The sequence below is a fragment of the Etheostoma spectabile genome, chromosome 14 (genome assembly GCF_008692095.1).
Source record: "Etheostoma spectabile isolate EspeVRDwgs_2016 chromosome 14, UIUC_Espe_1.0, whole genome shotgun sequence".
In the NCBI taxonomy this organism is placed as follows: Eukaryota; Metazoa; Chordata; class Actinopteri; order Perciformes; family Percidae; genus Etheostoma; species Etheostoma spectabile.
The window spans coordinates 2,077,462-2,092,158 of NC_045746.1; the positions used below are offsets into that span (position 1 = coordinate 2,077,462).

Sequence of the window (14,697 nt, forward strand, 5' to 3'; positions counted from 1 at the left end):
TGTGGATAGGTTGAATGACAAAACTGCAAGAAAGTGAGCTGTCAGCAAGTCAGACATCATGAAATATGAGCACACGCAGCTTTGGTTGACTTTGTCACCCATTGAAATCCTACACTCTGTTACCAGTTACCAACTGACAGCTTCATGCTCATATGTAATGGTTTGCACACTCCTTCAGGGACCAAGTTTGAAATCTGACAAACATCAGTTTCTCAAATTCAGATTGAGGGGCATTGCACTTTTGCTTCATTTTACTTGCTTAAAACTTCCCTTTCTTGATCCACTAATATTCCTGCTGCAGAAAAGCTAAAGATGGCTTTGGGCACATGTATTTAAATCCACTGACAGAGCTCATTGAAAGTGTGCAGTGGTTAATCTTCATTTTGCAGTATTTTTTTAAAATCTGATTATTTTTGGAAATTATATTTAGACCAATGGTTTTAATGCAAAAATTCAAGAATGCATGGCAAATATGGTTCAGAGCATTATCAAGCACCATTCTTGCTATCTAGCCTATTTAATATTGTTTCAAACCTTAGGCTATATATTCCTCTGAGGCTATAGACCTCCATTGTTGTCCTAAAACTTTTAAAAAGACATCAATGAGGCACACTGGGTGTATTTAACACTGGCAATGTTATTTATTTTTGAGTCAATCCCACATAACCGAGTGCCAAACATATATTAAACCATGACTGAAAAATAGTCCCTGATATATGCTACACTATTTACTGCTGTTTGAGTAAGTAAACTACAATGACCAGCTGTTTAAGGAAATTCGATAGGCTTTAAAAAAAAGAGTAGCGTATAAATAGGATATAGGTATAATTCATTAATTATTTCTGGATTTATTAGCCTACAGTAAATATACATCACATATTGGACCTTTAAGGAATAAAGCTGTCGTCGAAACGTAATGGGATGGTGGACAAACTGATGGCTTATTCTTTTCATTAGATTTGTATAATAATAAATAATAAGAAAATAGACTTCATTTGAGGCGAGTTTGTGAGATGAACAGAGAACACTATTTTACATGACATAAATAAGGTGGGATTGTCCCATCATCTCACATTTGTCACCTCGCTCTCGAGCTCCATTCACAGCCAATGTCACGCCTCGACAGGAAGTGACGAATGTAGCCACGAGCGTGACGAACGGCTTGTTCGAAAATACAACAAGGAAGTGACCCTTTATTGTAAAGGAAAATAATCACCGGATAAAACCCTGATAAACCTATCATCAAGTCGGGGGTCGCTTCGCTCGGTTGTTGGGTGTCGGGGGGTAAAGTCACCGTGGACTTGCCCGAGAGCCCGTTTCTGATCGTCTCGAGGGATTCTGCTTTTAGCCAGCTAGCTAGCGATGAACACGGACGTGGAATTTCACATCAGGCAGAATTATCCGTGGACCAAGCTCCCAGCTAATGTCAAACAGGTACCGTGTTTTAACGTTTTCACAGAGCAAGGGGAGGGGGAGCCCGCTGTGTCCTGGGGGGTGGCCCTGTCAATGTCACCGCGGTGCACTCTGTCATACAGCAGCTGTCAGCGTCGCACGTCTCGCTAACCTCCTCTGCAGGGGTTTCACCATTCAGCCGGAGCCCCAGCTGGCCATCTTTACATTACGGCCGCCAAGTACACTGGCATCACATGACAGACATTTGGATAGGTAGCGTCACATGATTTTAGCGCGTGAATGTCAACTGCAAATATTGCATTTACACCATTGCGCTCAATGTGTTAAGTTATAGACTCGCAATGTCGAATATTGCGAAGGTTGTTTAAAAATAACATGCATAAATCCCTCCTCCTGCATACGTTGTGCCTTTACGCCAAATGTCGTGGTGAAGTGGAGGCGGGTGTATGTACATAGGGTTACAGCAGCTTTGTGCTGCTGTTTGAGCTGCACGCCTGCATCCCTGTGTGCATCCTCACCAGGGATGGTTTACCAAGCAGAAAAAGTGGGCAACTGTTCAGAAGCCCCATACCTCCAGGGGACCCAGACCTCTAGACATTATTGTGTGTCAACTGATCCGTGCCTGTATAACTGAAAATATGCACCAAGTTTTCAGAATCTTATTTATTATTTTATAATGGCACTGACAAAAGAAACTGAATTTAATGTGGATGGGTAAATTGGGGTGAGAAAATATTGCAGTGTGGGAAATTATATACATTACATAGAGAGTGGGAGGAAAGTGTGGTTAAAAGGCGCCCAGTAATTCATTTGCAAATTAACCCAGCTGTGATCCTCACCTGTGTGCTATGTGTTTTTGCTCTGCAGAGTTTGGGGAACTCTCAGCGTGAGTATGAGAAACATGTGCTGCTGTACAGCATCCGCAACCAGCTTAGATTCCGCAATAACCTAGGTGAGTTAAATTTGTCCCTCATGGCAGTGCCAAACATACTTGTACTGTAGGACACATCATGATTAGTTGTTAGATTGAAAGACAAAGGGCAAAAAAAATCTTGCAATAAATAGCTCAAGAATAAGGCATGTGAGTAAGATTATAGGCTGACCAAATGTATGCCCAGCCCAGTATAGCAGGTACTTTTAGCTCAAACAAATGCCTACAAATGCCCTGCAAAAAATAAATCATCTTATTTGGACCGTATTAGCCCTAACTTTTTTAAATTTAAAAACTGGCAGCTTAGTGTAAATTGCAAATGCACTAGGCCCGATCAGCTTGGAAACAGACATTTTATACCTGGAATCACAGTAATACTTGATTCCCTTCTTGGTACATGTGTTTGAACAGGTAATGCAGATTAAATGATATTTATACGTTGTAATAATCCTTAATATGTCTCTTAAAATAATATGCAATAGTTTAATAATAGGTTTTAATAATAAACACTTTGTGATTAATTGTCTTACTTCCCTTGTGACCTTCTGGAGCTTGTTCAGCACTTGATCAATACATCTGGTGTAGTGTTACTGTATGAACACTCAGCCGTGGCTGTGACCTGACTGCTGTGTGTGTTTTTATGAGCAGTGCGCCACGTGAGGAAGGATGAGCGCAAGTATTATGAGGAGCTCCTGAAGTACAGCCGGGACCACCTGATGCTGTACCCCTACCACCTGTCTGACATCATGGTCAAAGGGCTGCGAGTCACACCATTTTCATATTACATAGGAATCATGGAGGTAAGCCACTTCTGCTGCATTGCAGAACAGATAAGGGAAGATGGGTGTTTGATGTGGGAAGTTTCTCATACACCTGAAAATCTATCTTAGTACATACAGTACATAACATGGTGATTTCACAATTGCACATGAGCTTTCAGAACAATGAGCTATTCAAAAGCAAAGAACAGGAATTCTTATTGTGCAGCATCAAAAAGTCTCGAATTGGTTCGGAAACATCCAGTCTCTGTTTATTTACCACTGTCTCCTATTTTGGCGTCCCTGGAAACCACTGCGGAAATGGCACTTTCAGACAAAACAGGGAATCTAAGAAGCCATTATAATAAGAAGGATCTGAGCTTTTTACAGCCCCATCTGCCCCCTTATGTTTATTGTGTAATTTCATACTTGGAAATATACCACATTTCATGGTACCCCTGAATAGATCTACTAAAAAGCTATCATTTTGTGCAGCTACACCTTTACTGTATAGCCAGTATGTAAAGAGTAGAAATGTCTGTATGTCACACTTAAAATGAGATGTAAATTGCATGTAAAAAAAAAGAAGAAAAAAAGAAGGAACATGTAACATGGTATACATTAAAATCCTTATCTGATAGATATATTTAGTCAATCTATAAAATATTCTACAGTTGTGTAATGTCTATTCAGTGTTTATACCTTGGCATCAGTCAGGCACTAGGTGTCAGTCAGTGTCTAGTGAAGCCTCATGTACTACCAGCTCAGGGAGACACAGAGGACTGATCCCAGGACAAACACATCCTGAGAAAATCTTGCCGTTTGCTCTGAAGTCAGTTTGGGCTTTGTCTGCATCACGGCTCACTCTCCCTGATAAAGGCCAATCTGTTGTTTGAGGCCGGCACAGTCTGACTCACAAAGCACCGGCCTGTCTGGGACTTTGACCAGCCAGTTCTCCTTGACTTCCGACATTATCAATTTAGATTACAATGACTGAGCTCATGTGTTCACATGGCTGGTAGTGTAGCCCATGTTCCATATTATGAATATCATTTTTTTTAAATAAAAGTAATGCACCTGCAATTTGGTTACCTTTGTTTTGTTGCACTTGAAGCTGATTACAGATATACGCATTGTGTAATTTCTTTGCAGAATGCCCTCCGATGTATTTCCTTAACTTCACCCCCCCATGTGTTTACACAGAGAGGGTGTATGTGAAGATGCTAGCTGCCACATTTGATTGTTCCACATTCAGCATACTTCCCCTTTCATCAGAACAGACTAATACGCCCAGTGCTTTCTAATGACTTAACTTATAAACATGAAGAAAGACGAACCATTTAGTTTTCAGCTTATGCTTAAAAAGGCTTCACCCACTTCCCTATGCAAAAACTTGACTGAGCTTTAATTGTGGCCACTGAATTGCTGAAGGCTATGTCATATTCTGAAAATCCGTCTTAAGCACTTAATGAAAATGGGGTGTAGAAATTAGCACGGCCGCCCAGATCTACTAATCCTGTTATTAATCAGAGGCAGGGGGACATAGGGAGGGAAAGAGGAAAATGAGTTTAAATCTTTTTTTCCCTGTCTCCTTTCTTCTTTCTTTTTTTGTACCTCCAGGATATTATGAACAGTGAGAAGAGTTATGACTCCTTGCCCAACTTCACTGCTGCTGACTGTGAGTTCCTTCCCCCTTTTTTTTCTCAGTTTCCCCCCTTCTCTCCAACACTGTTGAAATGTCTTTACTGGGGCTCTGTGTACCTCTCACTTCTGCTCTCTGTGTCTCAGGTCTCTCTTTTTTTACATCTTCCCCAGTTCTTGTTTTTGAAGGGCTGTCAGTGTATGAGGTGGGAGAACAGTCACAGTGAAAAGATGCAAAGTTTTCATAAAGCTTAGGGATTTCATAAGGGTCATGAGGTCAAGGGAGGGTAGGGCTGGGTACCGAACTTGGATACTTTTAGGCACAGGCCAAATTGCCTCCATAGTAAGGAGTATCAAAAAAGCCTTCTCATTCAGTTCCAAATTTCAATAGGAGTAAATCTCTTTAGCGTCAGTAGCCAATAAGCATGCAGCATTCTTGTATCTAGATCCATTGGCTGTTTAACGGTACATGATGTAGCAGCATGCAGGAAAAACACCAGGTGTGTTGTGGTTTTTTGACGGGCTTGAAGTTTGTCTTACATAGCTGTAAAGGAACTGAAAAAAAGATTTGTACTATAATGTTTTAATTTGTTTTTGTAAAAATTGATAAAAAGAATATGGTTCAGGAACCATTCAGGGTACCGTTTTTAAACTCTACCCAGCCTTAATGAAGGGGAATTTCAAATTCTTACTTTAAACTTGCTTTTTTTCTGTTTTTGTAAAACTGGTTTTCTCACAAAGAGCATTTCCGAAGTAAATTAAGCCAATCTAAATATTTTTTAGCTGGGTTATTTTTATTTCTGTTGATGTAGATAAATATTGGCAGCTGGATGCCAGCCTTTTGGCAAGAGTATCATGTGCATGTTGCTCATATTTCTTGACGGATGCATCTGTGTTTTTTTTCTTTTGATTTGCTGGTTTTATTGTTTATGAGATAAATGGTTTTCAAAACCCACTGACTAGCATTACTAATCCACCTAAAACATATCTTTGTATTTCCATAACCAAACCAGAGCACTCGCCAAGTGGTTTTAGTTTTGCCTGATATATATCCCATTCCATGTTAAATCCAAATTAGTCGTCAAAAGATTAAACAAGTCGCTTTTCGGATGTGTTACTACATCACCATGGAGCTGTAGTCTTTAGAAATTATTGCAAAATCAGATTAAGATTGCTTCAAAACTGAAAGTCAAGTGTACGGGCAGCATTCTTAGACTTTCTGCTGTCAGGTGAAACGGACTTTGGCCTGTGAGGGACTGAGTCCTGGCTGTACTGGACCTTCATGCTGTGGAGACAGAAGGCTGCCAGTGGGCTGTCTGTGCTTGCAGGGGCTTCTCTCCTCTAATCTCCCTGGAGGAGCTTTAGAAGTGTGTCGGGCAGAAGTGGGTGGATGGAGAGTGTGTGAGAGAGAGTTTTGCGTGGGCGCATGTTTGTGTGTTGCGTCTGTTTCTCGGTGAAACAACAGGATACGCACGTAGGATTCTGCTGCACTAGAAGGCCGAAATGTGAACATCCCTGACTGGTCCCTGTTTGAACTGGCAGCCTTCCCAGCCTTCCCACATTTTGCTATGCCCCTTCCAGGCCTGTGCATCATAATAATAAATAGAATTTTACCTAGCGCTTTTCACAGACTCAAAGTTGCAGGGCAGGTATCATGGGCTAGAGGCGGGGGCAAGGTGGGATTTAGAGCCCAAATATGTATACCTCTACCACTATACAAGCTATGAAACATTTGCTTTATGGGCCAGAATTAATTACAGATACAAATCCATGCACTCTGTGTACGTTAGTAGATGGACAAGAAGTGTGTGTGGGTGTGTGTGTGTGTGTGTGTGTGTGTGTGTGTGGGTGTGGGTGTGGGTGTGGGTGTGGGTGTGGGTGTGGGTGTGTGTGGGGGTGTGTGTGGGTGGGTGTGTGTGGGGTATTGTCTTAGAGAAGGTGTGTGGGTATTTGTGTTGATATTTAAATTTGGATGAGTCACTGTTGCTACTCGTCAAGCTTCTTCTTTCTATAAAGTAACTCTCCAATATGAAGTCTGGAATATCCAGAAAAACTAATTCTCCACATTCGTAATTTTTTTTTTTTTTTTTTTTTTTAATCCTTAGAGCCTGTAATTGAAAAAATGCCAGAGACACTAGCAGCAGCTCTCCAGCCAGATTTATTTGCCTTAGAGCAGCGATTACCAATTCATGGAGAGTTACTGAGGCGTGATTAAGTTGTACTGACTTGCTCCTTTCCTCATCATCCCATAGGTCTGCGGCTCCTTGGCATCGGGAGAAACCAATACATAGACCTAATGAACCAGTGCAGGTCTTCCAAAGTAAGACATGTTTCTAATAAAGCCTTTTTAAATGATCATTTAGAGAACACAAATTCATACATTAGGCTCATTTATTTGTTCTTGTTAGCACATTTGGTGTAAAAATGCATATAGGAATATTGATTTTAGTATTTAGTCCAGCTGATTTAGAATATTTAGACCAGTTGGACCTCCCCTGATTGACTGGTCAACCACAAACAAAAATTTTCAATGTGCATACACAGCGTCATGCATGTGACTATAATAGCCAGAAAATGTAGCGCACTCAAGCTGAAACACCATTAACTGCATAGTTAGGAAATCTTTTTCCACCGTTATTTTCAAAATTACAATATTGGCACTTAATGGCCGTGTTATTCAGATTTTAGTGACTCAATCTCACCTCAACTGCTTCCCTGTTTGTCTCCTTTGTCAGAAATTCTTTCGCAGGAAATCAGCGCGGGACCTGCTACCGGCCAAACCAGTGGAAATCTCTGTGGAGCCATGGTGGACGGCACACACGGGATACATCACCGAGGATGATATCAGGGTGAGGTTTGCATCTTTTAGTCTTCTTTTGATGATTGGCATGCATTTAAATATTTAACTTTTAGTGAAAGCAGGCTGGGATGGATACGGTGTGAGGAGAGAGTAAACATTCACATTCATCCACATTAAGATATTTCATTTCTTATCAAGCAAATAGATTTATCAAGGTCCAGTTTATTCTTTTAATCCTCCTTTCCTTCTATATACGTTACATGTATCCTTTATCTGCAAAATAAAGGAGAGAACAAGGTGTGTTAAAATTACTTTTACTGTGAGCTTTCATTGAAATTCATACACATTACCCACCAAGCTACAATTGTTCATCCCATGAGCCCCTGCACTGCATGTGGAGGTCTCACCTGACTGAAAATAAATACCTGCCAAGTTCCCAATAGTTCTTCTCCCCTCCATGAGGAAAAAGAAAACTGAAACACTGGAAAAGAGTCGAGGAATCCAAACAGTTATTATATGCAAATGCATTCATCCTCTAGAGACTGCGATACCACTGTTGTTCACTGGAGGGATTTTTTTTTTATTTTTTATAAACAAAGCCACATGTACAGGTATGCTCTAATGCTGTGTTTTTGTTGTGTTTGTTTACAGATCTGTTCTCCAGGAGAGAAGAAAGCCATTGATAAGATGATAGATTCTGGTCCTCAGCTGGCTGGATCAACAGAATACAATGTGGTCTTAAGTGAGTAATCTGTCACATGTAATGTTCAAATTTAAAACCACCTGTTTCAGCAGGATGTAAGGGTGGGAAACAAATTGCTACTAAAGAGATACTTTCTTGATTGATTTACAATCTTTTTGTACCAACATCTCACACTAGTATATAAGTGCAGCGACAGGATCCTTAAAAAGTGCAAATTTCAGCTTGGTTTTATATTTGCCTGCGGGTACAGCACGAACTAACCTTCACAATGTAACTGTTTCTCAGGAAAATAATGGTAATGTGATTTTTTTTTTTTTACAAAAAATTCAAGAAGAATTTACATTTGGTGGCATTAATGGATAAATGTGTTTGCATCTTTGAAATTCAGCTACCAATGGGCAAACCTCTTTTACAGCTAAAGTGTGGTCATAGTGGCTAATACTAATGTTGCAGTTTAAGATCTTTTATCAGCATGCTGGTGTGAATTTCAAAGATGAAGCACAGGGACTGAGGTTGTGTGTCATGCAGCCTAAATGTTAATTAGAGCACAGTTTGATAGTCATAGACCTCGGCCACTGGAGTGCTGGGGTCTAAGTGGAAACACAGGAGACACAGGGCAATTTGAATACAAGTTGTTCAAATGAAATTTGATTAGCTTGAATTTCTTAATCAAAAACCATAGTGCTATAGATAGTTTGTACTGTAAGATTTGTTTTTCTGAAAGTGGCAGCAACCATGTTAATGGATACTATGTCAGCTACTGTATGCTAACAGACTGTTATTGTGTGGTTGTTCTTATATTTCAGGCTTGTACAACCGGGGCTTCATCTACTTGGATGTTCCAATATCTGATGACAGCTGCATCTCTGGTACATCACTCTGTGTGTTTGTGTTTGTGTGTGTGTGTGTGTGTGTGTGTGTGTGTGTGTGTGTGTGTATGTGTGTTAAACATCTTCCAATTTGTAATTGACTGACCTGGAACAATGTTATTGTTACAGATACAAAAAGAATTTTAAAGATGAATTTAATTTCAAAATAAACAATGTAAATGTAACTGTTTGTGTCTTTCAGTGCCCCCGCTGGAAGGTTTTGTAATGAACCGCGTCCAAGGCGATTACTTTGAAACACTTCTCTACAAAATATTTGTGTCTATTGATGAGCAGACAAACGTAGCAGAGGTAGGCTTTTGAAGTGTGTTTTATTGTTTTCGACTGCTGTGCTCATTGTGTGTGTGTGTGTGTGTGTTTATATCGATTAACCTTTTAACCAAGATTTCTTTTTCTTTCCATCTCTTTCCTGATCCTTCCTACTTCTCTGCCTCTCAGCTGGCGAATGTGTTGGAGATTGACTTGGACTTAGTGAAGGTGGGTATCTACTTGCTTCAGAATGTGAGAGCCCTATTGTAATGTAGAGACAAAAGCACTGTTTTTCAGAAGAGAAAGGTCTCCCTCCCTCCAGGAGTCATACCTGAGGAGAAAGGAAGAGAAAGGAAAAAGATCTGGGGAATATGGCCCCTTTTCTACAATTGACATTGACAAAACGGGGAGGTAATTTCCTCTGGTTCCACTTTGGTTTATAAGAGATTATGAGACATGCTTTTTGCCTCTCTGTATACTTGATTCAAAATTTTGAAGCCAAATGGAGATTTAAGTTTCAGGTCCTTATTCATTTAAATGTGATTTCCAGTTACTTTAACTTTAACTTTGTTGTATAAGTATATATAATTGTATCACAGTACATTGGCATTGTATGTGGCATGTAGCCCAGCAAGTAGGTATTTCTGCTCAATTTGGCTGTTTCATTCTGGATAAACACTCACACAGACATACACCTAAAAGATAGACTGTGAAACACACACACACATTTTTTTCTGGTTGAATCCATCATCCCCCATGACTCTACCAGAGGGCTATGCAGCACCATTCCAGTTGAATTGGTGATCAAGTTTGACCCAGTTTTCCCCAGTTTCCTATTCACTCTCTATCAGACATGAAGCCAAACTCCCTTTCAGTGTTGCGACCTCCAGTGAGAAGAGCTGAACTTCCCTTGTCCTTCAGTGTCATTCCATTCCCGCTGCTGTAAAGCAGCATTTTAGAGTTAAGAGTTTAAGTTCCTGAAGGCAGCGTTTGCAGCTATTTTCCAGCAGAAACTCTGTTACTTTAGAGATGATTGATATGTCTGAGGTGTCTCCTTTTGTGCAAGACTTTTCCCATCAGTTTGTGAGTTTAACTGTCTCTTATGTTAGCCTCATGGCCTGAGTCACTTGGGGAAAAAAACCTCACTGAGCTACTTTTGATATGATAAGAGGATGACCTAAGTTTGCACCTCAGGAGTGTTGAGGTGAAGAAAGTAATCCAGCCCACTATGCTTGACAGAGGTGGCCTGTTCAGCCTGAATAAATTATTTAAAGGCAAGGCAAGTTGACGACTGTAAATAATGAAAAAGCCAGCCAACTGTTTAGTTGAAATGTCACAGTTACCTTTTTCTTTCTTTTTTTAATCGGTTTGAGTCACTAAACGTTATGTCATGACTATTTAATGTAGATCCGGTTGGGCATTGAGATAGCATCTCCCAATAGAGTATTCATGTAGCGTTTAGTCTCTTTTAAAATCTCACAAGTCAACATTGGCATCAGTAGTATTTGACTATGTGATAGAGAAGCAGTCTTCTTATAACCAGCCAACCAAGTCCATCAGAGTGGTTACATCTTTTAGACTACACACTCATTCCATCCTTCACAATGTAGACAGTTCTGAAGTGCATGTTTGATTAAAAGTAGACAATTTAGTGTTCGTTATTTTCACTGCAGCTAGCACAGAGTTCTGTAGGAGTAAAACAACCTGTGATAAAAACGTCAAAAAGCAGCACTTTTGAGATGTTATACCAGCAATCATGCAGGAAGAAATCTATTGTAAAAGGATGAGCTAACATTTTTATTCTGCCAGACATTTTACTGTGACTAAATGGTGAAATCCACTTGTTTGCTTTCTCTTTCATTCCCCATTCTTATTGTCTTTCCCCAAAGTATTACTCACCTCAAAAGTATCTGAATTGTTTTTATCAAAGGTCTTTTGACTGTGTTAAACTGTTTTTTGTTATCAGAATGCAGTTTCCATGTACTGTCGCCTTGGCTTTGCTGTAAAGAAAGGTCAGGTGATCAGCTCAGACCAGCTCCACCCCACCTGGAAGAATGCCCCATCTCTCAACAGACTCAAGTATGTACAGGCAGCCAATATCAAACCATCCACCACTTCTGTGGTGGAACCATAAGTTGAACCATGTTTGCTCGTTAACTTGCATTATTTTAAGAAATTTGCCCCCCAAAAACAAAATTTTGCTTGTTTATTTTTTATTGTTGTTGAATGTATTAACATTTTACATACTGGTATGTTAGGATACTTTTGACGTTTTCCCATTAATGGTACCTGCTCGACTTGCCTCGACTTGACTCAGCCACCCACGGTGATTCGTGACAATTCTCTCCGACCCTGGTATTCCTTCAGCTTGCTTAGAACCTCGACTGAGGTGGTACTAAAAAGTACCTGTTAGCAGGTACCAGTTACTTTAAAACCATTACAAAAGTTGAATAGGTGAGTCAACCAGGTACCGTGTAGTGTAAAATTACTGTGATGTGGAAAGAAAATTACAGTTGGAGTCTCCTGCATTCATTCGTCCACCTACATCCACCTAGTAAATCATTTAAGCTCTTTTCCTGCTTCCAACGTCAGCTACGTGATTGCTGGATATACTAAACTTAATTTTCTTAACTTTCCTGGAGCATGAGCGGATAGCTGAAAGGAACATCGTGACTGTTGTGTGGAATAAGGTTGGCGCAAAAAAGGCGCTACTCTTTTCCGTGTCTTTTTTTTTGCTAAGAGGAACTCAACAAAAAGCCATTTGCCAACACTACATATCAAACAAAAACCAGACACTATATAGCATTACTTTGCTGTGAGCTATAGCCTACATTTACCACTTCTAACCAGAGGCAAAACATAATGTAATCTCTGAGATTATTCCTTCCCGCTGCATAATGCAATGTGAGAAAATGTCAGAGGTGAACCAGGCAGACGCAGATATGTGCTGTTTAGCTCTCATAACGGGCCAGGTGGGTACCGCACTCCATGAGGCTAATGGGTGGTTACTCCAGATTTTCATTGTGATATTCTGTGATTACATTCTGAATCTGCAACGCTCTCTGTCAGGTAAATCAGAGTTGCATAGTGGTTTGGGGTCCTTCTGTAATTCTGGAAATCCTTCCTTCTGTAAATTTGGTTTTGAAGACTTCTACAAGCAGCAATACCACAGGCAAAGCAATCGGCCCGTTCCAAACAGTCACTTTATCAACGGGCACTGCGCTAGATTCATTTAATTTAATAAACCCCTACACAAGAGGGCTTGATTGTTGCTCTTTTTTTTTATTTCATCACTGTGTGGCTCTGTGTTAGGAGCACCATGGACCCTCAGAAGATGCTGCTGTCCTGGGAGCAGAGCAGTCCTGTCATGGAGGGGGGCTCCTCGGCCACCGACACCGACACCACCAGTCTGGAGGACCAAGGTATGTGTGGCCACACGCACACACTCGCTGCAGTGTATGCAAATGGATACCCAAAGCACTTTCTGAATGTTACTTCAGAAGTTTTGAAGCAGCAGTGCTAATTAATCCGGAAAGGATGCTCAGTCATGCTTCTGAAAGCAATTCTCACATTACTAGGTGTTTGTCTAAAAAGGTTTCATTTGTGTTCTAATTTTAACTTTATTATGCTTGTTAAGACAGCACTGTTGGGTTGCTCAGACTAATGAACTGGTTACTTTCAAAGTGGCTTTTCATCAACCACATTTACTGTTAATAGTCAATTCAAATTATTTGAGAAAAATGTATGGTTTTGGTTGTGAACACATTCCATCTTCATAAGCTCACAAGATCATGTTGTCATTGTATGAGCCAATCAGTTGTGCTATTACATGCATTAATGTTGCTGCACAGAGTTATTGTTCTTGTTATATGGATTTTATTTTTCTGTGTCACTGTAGCAGACACAGGAAGTGTAAGCAGCCTGAGCATCCCAGCTGCACCCACAAAAAGGATTGCCTTCCTCTTTGACTCCACTCTCACAGCCTTCCTCATGATGGGCAACCTGTCTCCGGTTAGTGACTGAATGTGGACATGAGAAAACTTTCTCAATGTTAAAAGGCTTAGTAGAGACAGAGTAAATTGGACATGGACTGTACATTTTTATTCCTCTGTCTTTGTCCTTGTATCAGAACCTGAAGAGTCATGCAGTGACCATGTTTGAGGTGGGTAAGCTGTCTGATGAGACTCTGGACAGCTTCATGGCTGAGTTAGAGAAGGTGAGACCAGCAATGGAAACAAAGAAAGAAAGAATAGTAGAAAATAAATTATCTTAATTAGCCTTATGTGTACATGCGCACAGACACTCTACTCGTATTTATTTCTTATTTTCTGTCTCCAGGTGGAGAGCACGGCAGAGGGCGAGGCCCAGCGTTACTTTGACCATGCTCTGACTCTGAAAAACACCATTCTTTTCTTGCGCTACAACAAAGAACTCACTCAAGACCAAGGACCTGATATCCCAAATATAGGTAATTATACAGTTGCACGCTCTTTTTCATCTTGTTTATTGGTAAATGTACGCACGGGGCAGGTGCCAGACATCTCTATACATGTGTTAAATAGGCCGCTTGAAGGCCTGATTTGTTTTCGTGTTTTTTAATGCAACTAGCATGCTGATTTGGTTTTAAGGTCTTACTGCCTTTGCAGCCTCAGCAGCAAGCTAATGAAATAGTTTCCTCTGAGTTTGTAGTTTGTTTGTTGCAGTAAACATCATTTGTAATACAAATGCAGCCAACAATTTGTAATGGTTGCTTCAAAATTACTTTTATGTCTGGAAATATCAATCAGACAGAATATTTAGGTGAAAGCTGGGATGTACAGTGAACACAGTGTGTGTTTGTGTCTAAATGTGTGCATGACTCAAAGCACAACTAATTATTTTCAGTGGGACCGGGTACTGTAATGCGGTGCCAATTGGGCACCAGTTCCGACATCAACAAAGTAACTAGACTGAAGAAGAACGAAAATTTTGGTGCCAAAATTTGGTGAAAAGAAGCATTGCTGCACGGGACACTACGTTATCGTTAGCTAGTAGCTGGATTAAACACAATGGTTAATAGTAAAATACTGACAGCTTATATTAAGCGGTGTAAAGTGTGACTGTGTTTCCCTGTAGAGGATTCCAACACCGGTACGTAACAGTCTGCAGGCAGCTTCCGTTGTCGGATTAACAACACAGAAATAGTGTGTTTCCTTGAAACTTGCCAGCCTTGTGGTGCATTTTAACTTAATGTAAAATACCCTTTTCCCATCTGATGCTTTTTTGTCGTTTAATAGCAATTTATTGGTGTAATAAGTCATTGTTATAAGTTATTG

At 40.3% G+C, this 14,697-nt stretch overlaps 1 protein-coding gene across 3 annotated transcripts in view; it reads left to right on the top strand.

The window, feature by feature from the left end:
- Positions 1 to 1,111: 1,111 nt before the first annotated feature.
- The window catches only part of fam91a1 (family with sequence similarity 91 member A1), a 37,954-nt gene continuing 24,368 nt past the window's right edge, over positions 1,112 to 14,697 (top strand). Inside the window, exons 1-15 of one of the 3 annotated variants that reach the window (XM_032535269.1) lie at positions 1,112 to 1,434; positions 2,281 to 2,365; positions 2,993 to 3,144; positions 4,723 to 4,780; positions 6,996 to 7,063; positions 7,479 to 7,592; positions 8,195 to 8,285; positions 9,053 to 9,115; positions 9,318 to 9,424; positions 9,572 to 9,610; positions 11,349 to 11,461; positions 12,695 to 12,804; positions 13,281 to 13,393; positions 13,512 to 13,598; positions 13,721 to 13,850. In XM_032535269.1, coding sequence (XP_032391160.1) covers positions 1,363 to 1,434; positions 2,281 to 2,365; positions 2,993 to 3,144; positions 4,723 to 4,780; positions 6,996 to 7,063; positions 7,479 to 7,592; positions 8,195 to 8,285; positions 9,053 to 9,115; positions 9,318 to 9,424; positions 9,572 to 9,610; positions 11,349 to 11,461; positions 12,695 to 12,804; positions 13,281 to 13,393; positions 13,512 to 13,598; positions 13,721 to 13,850 — 1,402 coding nt within the window. In that variant the 5' untranslated portion in view covers positions 1,112 to 1,362. The remainder of the gene's footprint in view (positions 1,435 to 2,280; positions 2,366 to 2,992; positions 3,145 to 4,722; positions 4,781 to 6,995; positions 7,064 to 7,478; positions 7,593 to 8,194; positions 8,286 to 9,052; positions 9,116 to 9,317; positions 9,425 to 9,571; positions 9,611 to 11,348; positions 11,462 to 12,694; positions 12,805 to 13,280; positions 13,394 to 13,511; positions 13,599 to 13,720; positions 13,851 to 14,697) is intronic. The other 2 variants (XM_032535268.1, XM_032535267.1) reach the window with 2 other exon arrangements.